Source organism: Branchiostoma floridae, chromosome 1, assembly GCF_000003815.2.
Source record: "Branchiostoma floridae strain S238N-H82 chromosome 1, Bfl_VNyyK, whole genome shotgun sequence".
Taxonomy (NCBI): domain Eukaryota; kingdom Metazoa; phylum Chordata; class Leptocardii; order Amphioxiformes; family Branchiostomatidae; genus Branchiostoma; species Branchiostoma floridae.
The window spans coordinates 8,298,265-8,317,327 of record NC_049979.1 but is presented as its reverse complement, the minus strand read 5'-3'; the positions used below and the strand labels follow the sequence as shown (position 1 = coordinate 8,317,327).

Here is a 19,063-nt window from a genome sequence, read left to right as displayed (position 1 = left end):
ATGTTCCTTGTATCAGATTGTTCCTGACACAGCCACATGTCTTTAGATAACACTGATTGTACAATTTTCTTATGGAACCTAAGCAGTCTGCTCAAATCTCATCATTGTTCCCAAAATGCAAGTCATTGCATTGTACATAGCAGATGTTTTTATTATATCGCCATGATCACTCAATAATTACAACCTGATTGATCTTATTGTTGGTTCCAGGCTTCATAATGTTGAATGCCATGTCTAGCAAGCAATCATTGATGTTACCAGTATTGTTGTTTTCAGAGCTGTAAATGACATGCATCAATGGCACATGTTCGAGATAGATAGATGTATTGTTCTGAACCTCAGGTTCCCAAAGGATGTAATTTATAACAGTCTGGCTTGTCCCATGAGTTACCACCATACACACTGAATTCTAATGTTCCAGACAAGGCTATATTATATCTTCTAGCTATATAGTTTTATTATTGAACATTAGGATAGTGATATTGTTGTTTCTAGTCTGTAGATGTACCTCTAGTCCCATGTGTGTCAGACTGCCTTTTTCTGTATCTATGCATTACCGGTAAGAGAAATTTGTTTTTACTTGACGTTTTTGTTATCAAACGCTTTGTTACCACTTTAGCTCATGCTGCATTCATCCCTGTAGATTCAACAACAAAATTGCTGCTGGAGGTTTTGGAAATGAATATTTCAGGAGATTTGTTAAAGATTTAGTTCGAACTATTTGCAATATCCTCCTTGGAGCCATTACATAATCCCTACATCCTTTTCTGGTCCGCAGAAAGGTGTTAGTGATTACCAGGGCTGAGACTGAAGGATGGTCCTCAAGCGACTTTGGCAGTTCCCATCCATTTTCCAATTAGACCTGAAAAAAGGCCCAGGCACTGGGGATGACAGTACAAATCTGGGAGAACTTGTTGGTAACTAGAAAAATATTCTCCTCAGGATGTAGACACAGCATCAATTACTGAGCAATGCTGGGACCTATTAGGTGGGGAGTGATAAATTCTCCATCACTGCCTCCTGCCATTACAATGACAGGGCTTTTGGAGGATATCATCCCCAGTGGTCTTTCAGTCTAGTCACTAGAGTTTAATTACAGCTTTGTCAGCAGATAGATGGAAGGGGCAGATAGCATGGAGGGCAGCAAGTCTGTGAAAAGTTTAGTTGCGACTCCCTTTCCTAGTTTGCAAGATCGTTGTTGTGGATGAATAGTTTTTTTTTAAAGGTTTGTGAGTCAGTGAAGTACGGAGGAAAAGCTTAGCCTAGCAACCCCTCCCTATAAAACACTGCCTGCTAGTGCTAATGAAACAGCAAGGAAACTTGCTGACCTACGTGCCACAAGGTACTATAAAGGTCTGAATGGAGGACAAATAGAAAGTCTGATAATGATGGTTGCTGCACAAGATCAGCAAAGTGCCCTTTAAGTTCAAAGCATTGTGATATATATGAACTGGCTTTCTGCCATGTGGATGCAGCAGCAACAGGAGAATGATGCAGTGCAAAAGGTATTCACTACAATCAGCAAACATGATAGATGACAGCTCACAGCTGGACATCCTTACCTGGTGCCTGTAGTCATTTAACTAAGACATGCAACATTATGTAGCATTCATTATAATACTGCACTTCGAACCACTGAGATTATCTTTTTGTCAATAACATATAATAAGCTTGCTCACAGATTCAACTACGCATGTGCAGGTCAAAGCTGAAGGCTTGTTAAGAGTTCTTGTCATGGCAATGTTCAGTACATGTCCAGATATGGCCTCTGTTGGTCAGTTTGCAAAACAATGTTCAGACATGGCTTTCACCTCTGACCTGCACAGGCACAGTTGTATCATGAAAGACCTTATAAAAGCTGAATACTGTAATATGTGACGTATAGTTAGTTATGAAAGCCTCAATTCTTACATTGAACATCCAGTCTGATGTTTGTGGTGACGGCTGATGCTCCTGGAAGTTCCTCATTGACAGCTTGGCAGGTGTAGATCACCTTGTTGTCGTCGGCGGTGATGTCGATGGTCAGGTTCTGCTGGGTCACAAACCCTCCCTCCGGAACGGCGGTGACGATGCTGTCCGACGTCTGCGGGGAGCCGAGCTGGCGACCTCCCGTCCACCAGGTCAGCACGGCCGCTGGGTTGCTATTGGCCGAGGTGCAGATGAGCGTTGCAGCATCCCCTGCCTTCAGACCCTGCTCGTAGCCCGAGATGGTGACCTCTGTTGGAGGAACTGCACAAGACGGATGGGAAATCATTAAACCATTTCATACAGTTAACCTCCATAATACATGTATTGGCTATGTCTGACACAACAAAGGAAGGTCCCTTGTATACTAATGAGTACAGCTAATGAGAATCCTCCCATCCTTTTCATCCTTAAGAAGTGATCTTATAATGGTACCAATCATTCTGTCTACTCCTCTCCTTTGTAGTAGAAAGGGGACTAATTTGGATACTGTAAGGCTAGCTGATCTGACAATGTACTCATGGGTGCATTGCAAGGGTTCTAATTGCAATTGAATAAGAATGAACAGAGGAATTTGACAAAGTTGTCATCAGAAGTTCCTGCCCACAACTAAGAAGTTTTCTGCTTATCTTGACTGTGACTCTACCATGTGTTTGACAGGTACAGAGGAAGCAGAGCACATATTGCCTGCTCATGGCAGATATCAAGATAAGAAGACGGATAAGATATTGCGTGGTGCACAGCAATATTTTCTGTCGGATTTCATACGGGAAGACAATAAAAGCTGTTCAAATCCATGTTCCCAGGTTGCTGACTCAGTACCACCTGTACTGTTATTTATGGATTTTTGTTGGATTTTCTCAGATATCCCAAGAGGAAGGATTAGTCAGCAGAAGATCCAAGTAATACCTAAAGCAGTTATGAGTTATGACCTAGATTTCATATAGTTGTTGATTGGGTAGTTGCTTGCCGATCATATTTCCCATCAAACAACTTACAAGGGCGGAATCTTTCTGTGTCTGATTTATGGTTACTCAATACATTTGTACAATAAGAGTGTAACTTCACGGTGTAAAGTAGGTGAAAATATGACTATTTGTAATGTAATTCTGACATAGAAAAATAAATCAATTTTGACAACATCAATTTGCTTTGTATAAAAAATATATCTGCTGGTGAACAAAGACTTTGGGGAACTAGATACCTACCTTTTTTTCTTTTGAATGAAAGAATGGTCACATGTATCCAATTATGTGGAAGGGCAAAAAAACAACAACACTTTATCCTAAAGAGGTTCTGTTTCTTGTCAAATCAAATGCAATATTAAGAGAGTGACATTTCCGGACTTTTTACATGAAAAGAGGAAATAGGGAGGAAATATTAAAGCTTAGAAAGTGCCTGGTTTTCCTATTTCTAAGTTTTTTTGGCAGGTTAAGTGAGCAAGGCCAAGCCAAGTTCAGTTGCGGTAATGTGTCCCAATTTTCCATTTAAATGATTCAAGCCTCAGCAATTTTCAGTTGTCCTTGAGAACAGTGATCAGAGCACATTTTATGAGTTTCAAAATCACGTGTGAACAGCTTCCCTGACAGGGTGGAAATGTACTTGGAGCATTCCCCATGCATAAGGCAAGCCTCCTCATGTACATATGACAGACACTGTTGATCCTGGTTTCAGGCAAATAGGCCCATCCCTGTCATAAACTGAAGTCCTAATTCGTGAGGGGAATGACAATGTGGATGCAGGATATTGGATAGATAATTACAGTGCCAGTGGTTGGCATACAGACAGCTTTTATAAGGTATAACTTAAACCCTAGGCATTTTGCCATTTTTCAATTTCGACATATTAAATTTCACACTCTTCATACAAGGCATACAGCAACTTGTGCAGCACAAATGCACAATATCATTTATGTACTTCAGCATTAGTGAAACATATCCTGAAACTTTAAATTTGTTCTTCTGGTGTAAATCCTGATATTAACACCTTTTTCACATCGTTATGCTATAAATATGTTGCAAGTTTGGAAGGGGAGAATGACAATTCTGGAGGCTTAACTTTGTGCCATTTTGTATCATTAAGAATCAGTGATAATTCTATTGACAGGTGTATGCATGTTTAACTTAGTAAAGATTAAGTTTGTTAAGATGACGCAAATTAAAATTGTCACTAACTGAAGCTTAATCATTTTCAGGTTAGGGTAGTCAAAATCAATTCTGAGGCAAACCTCTGGTTTTACACTCTTTGACATGGGAAACTTCATCCTGTCATTTTCACTTTATATCAATGCCTTTTAACTGAACACTTCATCGGATAAGAATTCATCCAAACCATCAAACATCAGCATAAATTTTGACAAAAGTCAAATGCACTTCAATCAATGATAATGGATGTCACCATAAAATGATAACGAAAATTATGTGGCGCCTGTTTGCAAGCATTAACTTAAGAGAACTGAACAGGAAATTGGCAAACTTTCCAATATACCATGCAGCAAGCACTTACATGTTCCTTGCTCTGTCCAGGTGACTCTAATTAACATGGGGAGGGAGGAATTTGACCTTGCTGACTGAAGTCAATGATCTATGGCTCATAAAAAAGCAAAGCCAGAAGCAACAATGGGTTGTGACAGTAAGTCAGCAGAGACAAGCAGGAGTTGATAATCTGTACCCACAACTTTTGGCAGGTCCGACTCATAGCTAGCTATACTGGTGCTCTGGATTGTTTAACGCGAACATCAAACCTCTTTAACTTATCTGTTGGTAACAAATTTCTGTGAAAGGAGGAACTGGCTCATTATTGGCTTTTAGCCTAATCAAAAAGAACAGCAGGGACTACGGAATAGGCAAATTTGTGAGTTGACAAGTGGGCTTCCCATGGCTTAAATGTTATACCTGTGGCCTTCAGACTGTTTAATTTGTCCTAATACTAGTAATAGCACATAGACTTGGGGTAGTTGAACGAAAATTCACTGATTGATTTGATTTAGACAGACCAGGCTAGGCCATTTTCCTCACCAACATTTTTCAAACAGTCATCATAGAAAGGGGTGCATCTCTAGCTTCAACTTCTAATAAAAAGAACCTTAGCAGAATAATTTTATCAAGATTAAATGTAGAGATAACAGCTACCCCCATTCCTAATATTCTGCAAAACTCTGGGGATTTCTTTGTATACACCTACACAGGCTCATTACAGCTCTCTTTCAGCACCGACAAATTGGATTTTCTGAGTCAATGTCAGACGTTCCCTTGAGCAACAAACCCCCATCTCTGCTCTCAGTCTAGAGATTTTCCATAAACCCTCTTTGCAAGTCAATGAATGTTTTCTGCCGCTAAAAAGTATGAACAAATCTAATAATGGTACTGCAAACCCATGGGCATTATCTTCACAAACCGACTAGCAGCAGGCATTTTGAAATCATTTAAAGTGTCATTTTCTTGATCAAAGAGGTGAATGTATTTTGTCTGACCCTTCCCTCTTCCCTCATGACCTCAATGAAAAGTGGCAGACCAATTTGAGCTTTTCAGGAATAAAGGCAAAACCATAGCTTACATTTTACTGTCAATGTGATGGAGGTCTTCAATGGGGTTGAGGTGACGCCATTTGAAGCCTGACAGGAAAATTCTGCATTGTTGTCGCTGGCGACCACGGTGTGGATCAGCTCGTTTAGCGCCTGGTTACCGACGGTGTGGTACGAGGAGTCGATGCGCTGGTCGTTCTTGTACCAGATGAGGTCGGCCAGCGGGTTGCCACCCTCGGACGTGCAGGTCAGCTGTAGGAGATCTCCCACTTTCTTCACAGGCTGGGTCTCAAATCCTGTGATGACAGGTTCTCCTGGAGGATCTACACAAAAATTTTATGTTTAATAACATTGTTATCAATATAGGCATCATAACATTTCTCTGGCAAAAAAATAGGTGCACTCAAAAACTACACTAAAAGTAAAGTCTTAAAGAATGAAGCAGTAAACTTGAGATCCTATCCCCACTCTAGGTGTTTTACATTACCTACGATAGTCAAAGTCACTCACAGTAATTATTTGGTAGTTACAATGTGTCTGAAATATTTTCTGCAATCACATTTACATAACAAGGTGTTCATCTGGGAATGATTTACATGGTATTAAAAAATTTGAGCAAAATCTAAGAGGCTCCATTGATGGTTGGTAATCACAGAACAGTAATTGTTGTTGATGAAGATGCAAAGATGCTAATTAGCATCTTTCCTTCTTCCTCCACAACAATTTGGTTGATAGACTTTTTAACATAAGACATATTTCCCAACATTCTTGGACAAGAAGTGTGGGTGAACGGAGGGACAAGAGAACACAGGCCATATGGCAATGTAGCTGGTCCTTCAATCATAACTTTGGGGAGGGCTCAGTTTAATCAACTCAGGAATCCAAGTAATGTCACTTAATGATACCAGGGTAGTGTGGAAATGTGCTTTTCCTTAGCTATGTCAGAGAAACCTGGCTGAGCTTGGATTTACAGGGCAGAACTCAACACCGTAAATGACAACAATTGGAGCCTTACAGTTAATAGGCAAGTGTCTGTCTTCTCTGGAAGCAGTAGGCGGAAAATAACGAGGTAGTATATGCCAGACTTTCAAAGAACTTGACATTGGCCATACCTGCCAAAATTGACATCTGCGGAAACTTGTTACTGGAGTGAGATCTAAGCGGCTGCTTCCCACGCTTAGTAAATTGAAACATTTGGTCTTGAATGATAAATGCCTACGGCAAAGTGTAATAACAGCAGACAGACAACCTATGAACTGGGCTTGATTTTCAGACTTTTCCACGGATTGCTTTCTTGGTTTACGACTGGCCCTCACCATGCTTTATTTTCACATCCATCTTTACCATTGCTGAATGCAATCACACCTGCTGTGGTTCAAGGCAATGTCTCCATCATGTATTCTTTTTCAAGGTTTCAGCATTTGAATTTGCTGTCATGTTGGCATGAAATCTAGCTGACAAGAAAAGCCCTATGGAACACTTTCTGTCACAGATGAGCAAATTCCATTAAAATTCAACTGTCCCTTCATGTGGGTTAACATTTCTCAGCAACTGGAAAAGCTATTTCTATAAACCCCCCTGCATGCATGTGATGACGACGTGTCCGCACTACGTAATTTGGCATGAACAGGAATTCCTCCTTTAACCATCCCAAGGATTTCCTCATCCATAAGAGACACATGATACATGGTTCAGAGTGGAATACAGGAATTTCCCTACCAGCAGACATTCAGCTGCATTCTATGCATACTTTTCCTGAGAGAGCTATCAGCGCATGAAAATGCCCTTAGTTATTTCTGTACTTAAACTAGATATTTTCCTGCAGGCTAGACATTTTTTCTTGCCTTATCACTTTTTTTGCTTTAGGTTAGAGTGGAAAGACCTTTCAACCACAAATATGGATTCAGACTTACTCAACCAACCAAGAATATACCATGCAGGAATAACCATTGTTACACAGAGAATGGCCATAAGAGTTTACCACTAATAAATGTTTCAAAGCGGTGAGGTAATACTTACATTGCACACTGAGGGTGACGAAGACGTTCTTAGTTGCATCTAGCGTTGCGTGGCTGGCCCTGCACTCGTATCTGGCACCGTTGTCCTCGTCCGTCGGCTGCAGCTGTAGAACGTTGATGGCGTTCTCCCGCTTCTCTGTTCCCGTCGGCTCCGTGCTGTAGGAGACTCCCTCGGTGATCTCCTCGCCATTTTTGTACCAGGTCAAGGAAGCTGCGGGTTTCCCGTTGTTACACCTGCAGGTGAGCTGGAGCCCCTCTGATGGCGTCACCGGGATGCCCACTCCACTGTTGTACCCCTCAATGCTTGGGTCATCAGGCGGCACTGTGGAAAGAAAAAAGATTTTCACATCAGTACAATGTATATCAGACAAAAGTACAGTGCAGATTTCTTTGGAGGAGACTTAAATGCATTATAGAATCTACTTTTCAAACATATGATGTGAAAAGTATATACAGGTGGCACTGTGGTGTAAAAAGATTTTCACATTAGTACCATGTATATTTATCAGAGAAAAGGACAGTGATTTCTTTGGAGGAGGTTTAAATCCATTATGGAATCTACTTCTCAACATTATGTCTGTGTTTCAATCTAACCCTTTGAAGATTTACAACACTATCAGGCTCTGTTATGTCCCCTCTGGTATGATTCATGAAAGACATACTGACAAGAAAAATGACCACCAGCATTTGGTGTAAGTGGGGTCATAAATCCAACCACAGTATGAATGGAGGAATGTTTCAGTGTAATACAAGAATGCAGGCATCATTTCTTTCCCTGTTACTTGTTAGTCTCTCTTGGTCAACTGAATCACAGTGCTGATGTCTGGATAAGATTACATTAAAATTTGAAATGATACTGTTAGTATTACTGTTACATGTTGAGCTGCAACCTTCAAACTCAGATGAAAGCCTCAATTTTGTGATAACATAGTTCTCTGAGGGGAAAGAGGCAACATCAAATAGTTTCCAAAATAGATACTAATCATCTTGATCATTTTTGTGATGTTGAATTATTTTGCTTCTGGAGTTTTATCTGCATCGTTGAAGCAATCCAGAATCCTCGCTGATATCTCTAGTCATTCCTTCCTCATTTAAGTGCTATTGAGGAAGAGTGCTGGGTATACTTATCGTCTGGTGGGAATGTTAATCACCCTGATTCAAACCTGAAATTGGCAACTGTCTGGTTTAGATAGCCCTGCAAAATTACAGGGTCGTCTACCATTTAGCAACTTTATGTATGGTACGTAGAGGCATCAGTGCTGTTGTGTAAATATCAGAATATTAAGAATATTAAGAGCTTGAACCAACCCTTTCCTACAGTTTTATGTCTTCTCAGATTTGGTATAAGTTTCAATGCATAAAGCATTTCCTAATCAAAGACAGTAATTGTTTACAAAAAATCTACCTCAGCAAGTTAGTACGACTACACTGCTGGTATATGCTTAATGGTGATATTTCAGCAATGCATCACAACATCCAGCTCTAGAATCACAACATCCAAATTTCATTCATGATACTAACATAAAAGATCACTGAATCAGCTCTAATAATATGGACAACCAATTTGTCACACTTTTCTGAATATTTTGTTATCTGATAAATGCACAAAGATTCAATAAATCTCTTATCTATGCCTAGCAGTGTTCCAATATAGACTGTCATAAACCAGCAATAAACACCTTCATTTCCTCATTTCCTCTATAAAATGCATAAATTATGCGACTGTCTCATTAGAATAGCAGAATAATGTCCTTCTCTGTTCCACCAAAGAGGTTAACTTTCTTTTTTCAACCTCCTTGGTTCCATTCAATCATTCATTTTGGGTCCATGGAATAGGGAATGGTAACTACAGTACTCAATATCGGTAACTGGTAAAGATGACATAAATAAGAACAAAAGTAAACAAAAAGTCTCTTTACTTTGACTTCCTGTACCAATCTTAAATGTTTTGTTACGTGTAGAGAGGTCACAACGCAACCACTTCTTTCTTGTACTTAAGAGTTTGAAATTCTGATGATACTCTAAGTCTGAGGGGAGAATGTATCATCCGCCCACGTGTCAAAAGTGCACATGTTGCTGGATGAATGATTCCACTCATTACCGGTATGAAGTATGACTGTTGTTCTGATTTCCCATACGACATGCACGTCACGCTATGTACTACATCACTAACGAGGCCATGTCTAAAATGCTACAAATATGGTGGGAAATATATGTACATTTGTATATGTGAACTGTCCTGTTCTATGCCATATCTTAAATTAAGAATGTGTTCAATTTTTCTTAGAAGGAATGATGCTGCTTTCACTGAAATATATCGCCTATGTAATTGTCCCTGCAACTCTTTGTAAAAAAGTTTCTACTTGCCTTTTATGTCATTATGCTTCTATGGTTCATTGTCCTGGGTTAGTTTAAGCTCAAAACTTTTTGATACATTGTGTATGTTGAAAATTTATCCTAGAGTGCATAAGCCTATAATAAAACAGTAAATAGATAAAAAATTAGAAACAGGTGTGCACAGTTTTGTTTAAAAGCCAATACCGAGAAAACAGCTCTGGATCTCCTAGTATCACATGATCCAGTTTACTACATCCTCCTGTGTTCATCCCTGGATCAAGTGCATGTCTAAACAAACAGGGATGCCTGATTGAAGGAGACACACAGTAGACACTATCTGGATCTGATATCCTTATCTGGGGGGTGGAATGCACCAAGGACAGCTACAGTAACTTCTGCCACCCCCAAAGACAACATTCCTGTCTCCTTGTGAGACACAAATCTGGAGTGTTTTACACAGGAGGAGTCGTACATTTCCTGTGCTATCACTATCAGGATGGTCAGCAGAATTGCAGGCAGGCACAACTTGGACCAGACAACTTCTGTTCTCTGGTTATCTATAGTCAACCTGGACATTATTAGCTAGAATACCAATAGGAACTTGTTCAATGGCATAGAGGTGTATCCCAAGGTGTAACAATTATGGCAGGTATCGCTTGCATGGAACTCATGGGGAAGAGGATCACACTACTAGTACCAAGTCTTGGGCGCATAAAATGAAGCTAACTTTTCATTCATGATTACAAATGGAGCAAAAACACATGTGTAGACAAAGGCAAGATTCATGCCTTTTTTAAAACTAAAGCATATCTCTAAAAGGCAATTGAGAAAATCTTTGGCTAATTTTACACCAAACACCTGTCAACAAAGTAGCTTAGTGGGAAAAGTTAGTAAGATCAAACAGTCTATGAAGGATCTTACAATTGGCACTTTTCCTAAACAAGGTCTTACAGATTTTTAAAGTCAAGGCTAATTACCTTGAGCCCCAGAAGGAAAGACCAAACATTGACCTTGACATTTTGGCTGGCTTTTCTTTCAACTCACAAAAACAAGCCCTGATCAGTCTACAGCTCTACCACAAGCTGACAGGGGGATGGGGCTGCGTAACATTACACTGAGCACTGGTTTAGACACCTGTCAGGGACTGTGCTTGGGCACTGTAGGATGTAAAACAGGGGACTGAATACTCAAAATAACCTATAAAATGCAGTTTAACTAAAAAAAGGCTGAACACCTTTATGATGTATCATACTGAAAGATTGACACTGCAGTTGCCAACACAATTAATGATCTAAAGCTGTCAGAAATAATGAGGGCCAACATGAACACCCATACGGACTAACATTGCACTTGTTTTTGATAAAGGTGTACACTTAATTTTTTTCTGTTTCGGTAAGATATAAGCTTTTAACATGGATGGGCCAGTAAACAGTCAGTAAAAAGTCCTTGAGAACAAGAGGTGCTGGAAGCATTTCTGACACAAGGACGCTGCTGCTATCGTGTGCACAAAACAAACTGTGTTGGGACCCTGGACAAACCTTGAAGAACTGCCTGCAGCTACAGCAGGCTCATTGCCAGGCCAGAGAAATTTGATGACAATAGAATTATGGGAGGAACCAGGAGGTTGAGGCAGGAATTTCTAGAGAACAGGAAATGAGGACTCCCAGGATAACAGGTGACACATATCAGCAGCACGAATGGAGGGCGTGGAAGGGTTTTCTTCCCATGCTGGATGCACCAACTGAACATGTTTATTTTCGTGTAACAATTTAGTATGAATAGGTGCAATCTAGATTTGTAAATATGACCGAAAACTGCTTGGTCCAGTATTCATCAATCTTGCAAAGGTAACTGCTTGAAAACTATGATTTAATTCAGTACAGCTCTCAGATGCCAAAGTTCATTACAGCCAGGTTGTATGTCAAGATCTGTTTGACTTCTGCCTTTCAAACAAGGTAACTCATCGACCCTGGGCAAGATAACTTTGATATCCCACAAATTATCTATCATGGAAACTTATGGATCGAGGGAGCAAGATAACGAGACCGAAGCTGACTTCTCATCCAAACTACCCCTTTCACATCCAAACAGATGGCGCAGGTAAAACTTACAAACCACCTTAAAATAACACAATGTTGCTTCCTTTGACTAATTATGGCCTTTATATACAAAGTCTAATGTTTCTGTCCTTCTTTGCTGAGTAGATCAACAAAATGTTCACATTGAAATAGTTCTGGATGAAGTTTGTGTTGACCCAGAAGAGGTCAACTTGGGAGAAGTTGATCTGTACCAAAATACTGCTGTTTCATACCAAACATCCTGCCAGTAACAGCCTTTCCTTGGGATCCCGTGATAAACATCTGTCACTAAAGTTTGGTCTACCTCGCCTTCTTTGGGCAAATTTGCACACCATCACTTCTGGCCAACATGATTGACTTTCATCAGATGAGAAACAACAACATTGGGATCAGCCTGAGGTTCCGATTCCCACAACATTTTGACTCTCCCCAGTACCTGCCTTTGTATACATTATAAGGAAGAAGCCACTTCCTCTCCTCCCTTCATTCCCCCACTTACACCAGTGTCAAGTTTCTCCTCAAACAAAAGGATGCCCTGTCCAACAGGTGACATGCTTCATGGTGCTATCTGGACTTGTCTTACAAGAGGCAGGTACAGAAACAAAGTCCATGTCCGTGTAAACAGATCAGGGCACGAGGAAGTCGGCGTCTCTTCATCTCCCCAAGTTTGGGTTCCTCTAACTACTACTTATCTCTGATGGTTGATAAGAAAAAGGCAGCAGGCCAATTGAAGTGCTGGCAGCAGATTCTCCCTCAACTCCTTCTCATAAGATAAACAAACAGAGGAACTGCAGCAGCAGGTTACATTCAACACTGGCAAGGTGTGGTTATGCTTTGGTCTATGGTGGCTGACTGGACCTACTGTAAGAAAGGAGTAGAAACAGAACGGAACAATATCCTGACTCCCGGGATTCAAACCCGCACCAGATCCGGAATCTGGGCAGCCAGATCACAAACCCTAACGCTAAACTGTTACGCCAAAAGGCTTAAAGCCATTTGGCACAGTCAGTTCAGCAGGCTTTGAATCCCACTGTTACACTACCTTTAGTCATTCATAAAATACCTTACAGATAGCAACAAGAGAGTGATGGCTATCTGCATGCACATGCTTTCTTTTATTTGTACACATGTGTATCAAACAAGCATTTTGACAGGTGACATACTTTTCTGTTGCAGTTATCTTTTTGGCACACAGAATGTATGGCATAGCCTCTCTTACGACTGGATGAACACAATGCAGCTGTTGGTAAGTTCAAAATGTGTGCACTTAAAAGTTGATGGTACCTTGAGACCTGTGTATTTATGACGGCTTGAGGCATGGCGTCTGACTGAAGACTAGACATATCTAGATCTGCTTGTCGTTTATGACTTGGAGGGGACACCTTTTCTACCAAGATAATGATAGCTGTCTTCAAAGTGTATCTGGAAAGTCTTATCCAGCTGCCTCAAATCAACATCACAGCTACAAAGTTCCCTGACGTTACGCATGAACCATGAACCACATCGTTGTTGATGTTCCTGATTCACTATATGCTCGTTAAAGACAGAACAACTGGAAATTTTTAGCAGTTGAATGTTTCATTTTGGTTCAACCAATAAAAGAATATCTGCAAATTCAAATACAAGAATTGATTGTATTAAAGGTGGAATCAGCATGATCTGTACTGTCCAGTGTCCAAGACACAAAAAGCTGTCATCAGACTGAGTCTGCAGACCTTTCCTGTTTCAACTTCAAGTCAACATGAATGCTACTGCTGGCACTCAGCATGTCCTAGTGTGATGTGTTAGCTAAAACAGTCATCTGTAATGTTTTTGCATCCCAGTCTGTCTCAATCTTTAAAAAAACTTAAAATTTCCAATGTTACAAAAACAGAGGCCTTCCCAAATGTTCTTTCATTTTGTGGCAAAGGTTGGCTGTCCCGTTGGCTGACTTTGGACTTGCCCTGATGGAGCTTGGTTTAATGACAGCTGTCATCAGACTCTCCCTGGATCTTTTTCTGAGGTTGAACTGAGTCAACATCACTTCCAGTCCACTCCACAGACATTCAACAGACATGCACTGTGTCCCTGACTTGTAGTGATGCTCCCTAATCACAAAGGTGTGTGAAGATGAGTTCACTGTAAATCTTCACGATTTTAAAGGCTTTGTTTGCTCGGAACATTTAAGTGTATGTCTTCATGTTAACAAGCACTTCCGCAACAATGTTACTTAAGTTGTATGAAATAAACGAGTGTTTATTTAAATTCACCGGTAGGTGTTTTATTCCCATTCTGATTGACTTGTTTTGTCTCTATTGATGTTTCCAATTTACAGGACCAAAGACAGTGCACACGACCACAGCAGGCGACCAGTCACACTGTCTGTACCAGGCAGCTTTATAGTTTATACCATGCTTCACAGAGACACCTCCCATATCCCCTGGCTCACTTTTCTGGGCTGTTACTTTATTGGGTGAAATATAATCCATGGATGATTACTGTGCAAGATACAAAATGGTGATAATGATCTAGACTGTTAGACCTTGGGCAAGGTTCCGACTTTATGAGGATACAGAGGATCCCAATTATGTCTGGTTAGAATGCCTATCATTCTGTAACAGTGTAAGCTGTAACCCCTATATATATTTATATGATGTCTCTGGTGGCATGTCTCAAGTTGGTCTGTTTGATGCCTTCCCATTTCAAACTTGAAACTGCCCTAAAACTTCCAGACAGGAGGAATAACTGTGTCAGCAGGGAGGCACATGAAGGGTTCATCACAACCAGGTGCTAATGGCTCCCTGCTGACTCCTACCTCATTTCATCCACCTGCACGGCCTATCAGTCAAACTGCAGGAGGTGCTAAAAACCATGTAAATGTTCAATACACCTAGCAGATATAGCCAGAGCAACAAAATTGCTGGGCCTTGAAAGGAGTATTAAAAGTGGACAAACTGTGTGTACTTTGTATGTTGGTACAGTACCATTGATAGATAGAAAACATGTGTACACTTTGGTCTTTCCTGGGGTTGTTCTGTTTTGATCTTGTTTTTCTGCTAATATCAATGAAGAACTTTTTACTAAGATCATATTACATACCTTCTAGTTTTTAATAAGTTGGGAACTGGTCACACAAAAAAACGTACTGTTTGTAAACAAATATCATTTATCCTTGCTCACTAAGTTGATGTTATTCTTTGTCAAAATTACATGTTTTCTGAGCAGAATATAATCGTACTGTCTGGTAGCAGGGAGACATATGGGAGTGTAGCATAATCCAATTTTCCAGGCAGGTGCTAGACAAGGTAACACCTTGAATTTATGTAAAACTAATGGCTCTTCAAATTTTCACAGCATGCTTATCCTCTAATGCATGTACTTGTACATGCACATGCACTAGTGCATGAGGATTAATTTGCTTGGTATCATGCATCCTTGCCTTATTTTTCAATTCAGCTCCGACTCTGAATACACAGATGGGAAATGGTAATGTAGAATTTCAACAACGATATGCAGCCTGTTTATCATGCAGTGTACCATGCATATGTTGACAGAAGTTTGCAATCAGCTTGGTTATTAAATGCTAGACTTGATTATGATTGAACGCTGTAATACAGGATGATATGAGTTAGTTGCTTCATCATGCAATATTTTTTTACTCATTGCTTCCAAGAGAAGAGCATTAAAGCCTACAAGGGATGTGTTTTTCATAACCTTTATCTTTTTTTTTACCAAGTTTGATAAATAGATTTGTATGCTCAGCTGCAGTCTGCTAGTATTTTGCCTAACATCGAAGACAGTGGCATTTTCAATTCACAAGTATATCTATATATACCTGTACAACCTCTTCAACAGAGCAAGCAAACAAATTGTATCCTACATTGCAATATTTAGCGAGCACTCTAAACTCAATAACCTGTAACGAACAGGTGCTGAAACAGGTGGTTAGCCCTAGGGCAGATGGGGTAATATACCAGCAGCCCCCATTACACATGAACCTTTAATAGTTTCATAGCCCGGAGATATGACTGGGGCAATCAACACCTATCATTGTTCACAGAGTGGTCAATGAAACTTGTCACTTCACTGAGTTTCCATTCTCATAACTTTTCCCTGGCTCAAGGAACTGTTCGATGTTCCTATGATTACATTGAATGAAAGCTCTGCTTGAATCTGATGTATGACAACCTGGTAATATCAATATTTCAACCTATTCATGTGAAACTTTTGGTCTATCACATGACATACACCAGATAATTTTTTGATACCCCTGTCACTTTGCCCACGATCTTCGGGCATATCAATGGAAGATCGACAGAGGATTGCGCGTATTTTTCACCTCAAAACCGTCTCTGCCACAAATAAGCCATACTTTGTACCTTGTACAATTGTTGTGCAATTAAGTTATTATTATAAGCAAGGCTCGGGTAATTGCTGCAGAATTGTTGTCCAATCAATTTTCGCCAAATATGACAGGAGTATGACAGAATTCTGACCCCATTTTGAACATGTAAATTTCTTGTACTAACTCCATAATGTGACATCATCAATTGAAACTGTGCTTTGTTATGCTGCACAGTGAAGAGGGGCCTATTGTTTGAATCCTAATCCTTCATTCATTTAACTCTCATGAACATTAAAAAATCATGAACAAACTTGCAATGGATTGCCAAGCAAAATAACTCATCAATCACTGGACATCAAAACTTTGTTTTTACTTTGCTATTCCTTTTATAAGTCCTTTGTTCCCTTTGTACTGTAAAATAGGTAGAAGTTTATATAAGTCATAAGAACTTTATCAAGGCTGACATCTAAAGACAACAACCTCTTCATCAATATTGGATCAATATATCATGATCTATGGGTAAAAAACAAAGATCTTCTCAGGCCTGGATCATGTTATACTTTAGTCTCTCTTAAGTTTGTTTCCAGAAAAGTTTTATATTCATTAATTTTTCAGTGGAAAGTGGAAAATGAAGCCTAGCTCCACAAAAAGGAATTTCTGTGGATAACATTCTAATCAATTGATGACATCTTTTATCTGAAAATGAAAAAAAATTATCCAGCAAGTGATGCTTTTTTTTATTTAGTTCTTTGTTTCATTTCATTTCTTTTGTCCTATCACTATCAGTTTAGAAGCATGAAACAGTTTTCACTACATGATTTTTTAAGAGGGCATTATAGGGGAAATAAGCATACAGGAGCTTTGTATGATGACAAAAGAACCCTTGACCGACCAAAAGGCATAACGCTTTTCTAGAAAAGCAATCAAGTATTTCTCATGTAATTGGCAAACTCTGTTTCCTTTAATTATCTTTTTAAAGAACAATATAAAAAAAAATATTGAAAAAAAAATTTGAAGATAGAGGACTGTAAGACAAATGATAAGCACACAAATCACCTGTTTTTCAGTTAATCCTTTCCATTAGAGAAGATGACAAATACTCATGACAACTTCCTGGACAGTGTAAGGAAGATCAAAGATGACTGACTCCTTCCTCTGAATTTGATATTCTGGGAGCAGATAAAGTTTCAGCCAATGACAACTCTCAGATACCAAATGGTATTGACAGCTAAGGTTTTGCCAGGTTGGAATGATAAAGTAATTAATCAGACAGCTTACATGTTAGACCTGAAGGAAAATTGGAGGCACCTGCAATTAGTGAAAGTTGAATCTTTACAACATGTGTTTAAGGTGCATATAATATAACATGTGTCTTACAGCTTAATACAACTTAGAAGTGTCAGACTGGCAGTACTTACATAGGATGGTAACTCTTGCTGCATGTGACCCGATGGGACTTGGAGGCCCAACCTGGCACTGGAACTCAGTGTCATCGTTCAGGTTTGCGTTCTCTATCTGCAGGTTGTACTCATTAGCTGACCTGTCCCCCGTTAGGGTGTAGCGTGGAAACCCTGGTGCAATCCTTTCCTCGCCCAGCGCAAAGCCATCTTTCACCCACTGTAGCATCCCAGCTTTGTCGCCAACTTTGCACTTCAGGAGGACGGTGCCTCCTGACAGAACCTGAGCATCCTCTGGTTCGGTGACGAAATACTGCTGGCAGTGGACTGGAAAATGTGGAAACACACAGATGAGCACACAGGGACAAAGGATAAAGAAACATGACAGCTCAGGACACAAACTTCTCTTCCTGCCCTGCGGTAAGCCGTGACTAATATCACTTAATATTGCAGTAATGGCAAGGATTTGGGAAAGGTGGAAGATATCCCGCTGTGGAGGACAATTATTGACGTTTTAGAAATTTTGAAAAAGTGTTCAAGAGCATTTTTTTTTTCAATTTGAGGGTAGCACTCAGGGAATAAAGGTCACAAAATTACCAGGCCAATATTCATTGAATATGCATAATTCAGGGAAATAGGACATTAATGGTATGCATGAGACTTCATAAAGACTAGAGGGTAGCATCCACCTTCCCTTCTATCCTACTGACATCACTGGAGTCTGGGTGAACTTTTCTAAACAGGAAACATTTTAAGAGATGTGTATCTCCTAGGCATTGATTTCGTCATTTACAATTCAGTCATGCACAATTGAGCAAAGGCAACAAGAGCTAAGCCAGCCTGAACCCCCATTCCATGGTAATGTAAACTATAGGGCCAAGCCCTTTGTCAAGTTTGGCAGAGAGCGTGCTCTCCACATGCAGCATCTACCGCCCTTAACTCTTCAACCAGGTATGAAATACAATAATACGGTAGCCTTTCAGCCTTGAGTGGCTCTCTGCGTAAACAGGAGGGTTTGGTGCAATACACATCTAAAACACTGTGAAGCAGCCATGCGTCTTTGTTATTTCTAGCACACGCATCAAGTACTCTGACTGGTAGTTGAAAACACAGCCTTACCTGTTGAGAAGAGTGCGGATAGGGATAGGAAGGAGAGAGCTTGTAACCACCACCACTGCCACCTTACGCTGCAACCCATAGTGTCACCTGGAGAGTCACAGGAAGAGTAGGAGGTTGATGTTAGTATTCCGGCGTGCCCCTCTCTCACCCAGGAACTCATGCAGCAAATGTGACTAAGAAAACATTTAACTGCCACAGACCAATCTATCCTGGTATTTCAGTGATCCTGATCCAATCAGATTTGGGACAGTCCATGTCAGCCTGATAGGAGGGGTGAGAGGGTTGAGGAAACGAGGCCCACA

The 19,063-nt window shown here is 40.1% G+C and overlaps 1 protein-coding gene and 1 long non-coding RNA gene across 17 annotated transcripts in view; one reads left to right on the top strand and one right to left on the bottom strand.

The window, feature by feature from the left end:
* The window catches only part of LOC118419693 (nephrin-like), an 86,821-nt gene that overhangs the window by 35,575 nt on the left and 32,183 nt on the right, over nucleotides 1–19,063 (bottom strand). For all 16 annotated transcript variants that reach the window (XM_035826275.1, XM_035826300.1, XM_035826258.1 and 13 more), the window contains exons 2-6: nucleotides 18,762–18,848; nucleotides 17,664–17,969; nucleotides 7,508–7,828; nucleotides 5,521–5,811; nucleotides 1,912–2,229 (exon numbers count right to left, since the gene is read on the bottom strand). In XM_035826275.1, coding sequence (XP_035682168.1) covers nucleotides 1,912–2,229; nucleotides 5,521–5,811; nucleotides 7,508–7,828; nucleotides 17,664–17,969; nucleotides 18,762–18,840 — 1,315 coding nt within the window. In that variant the 5' untranslated portion in view covers nucleotides 18,841–18,848. The remainder of the gene's footprint in view (nucleotides 1–1,911; nucleotides 2,230–5,520; nucleotides 5,812–7,507; nucleotides 7,829–17,663; nucleotides 17,970–18,761; nucleotides 18,849–19,063) is intronic.
* Nucleotides 13,094–16,155, top strand: LOC118419801. Its single transcript, XR_004831660.1, has 3 exons — nucleotides 13,094–13,167; nucleotides 13,831–14,020; nucleotides 14,236–16,155. It is a non-coding gene; the product is annotated as an uncharacterized LOC118419801 (long non-coding RNA).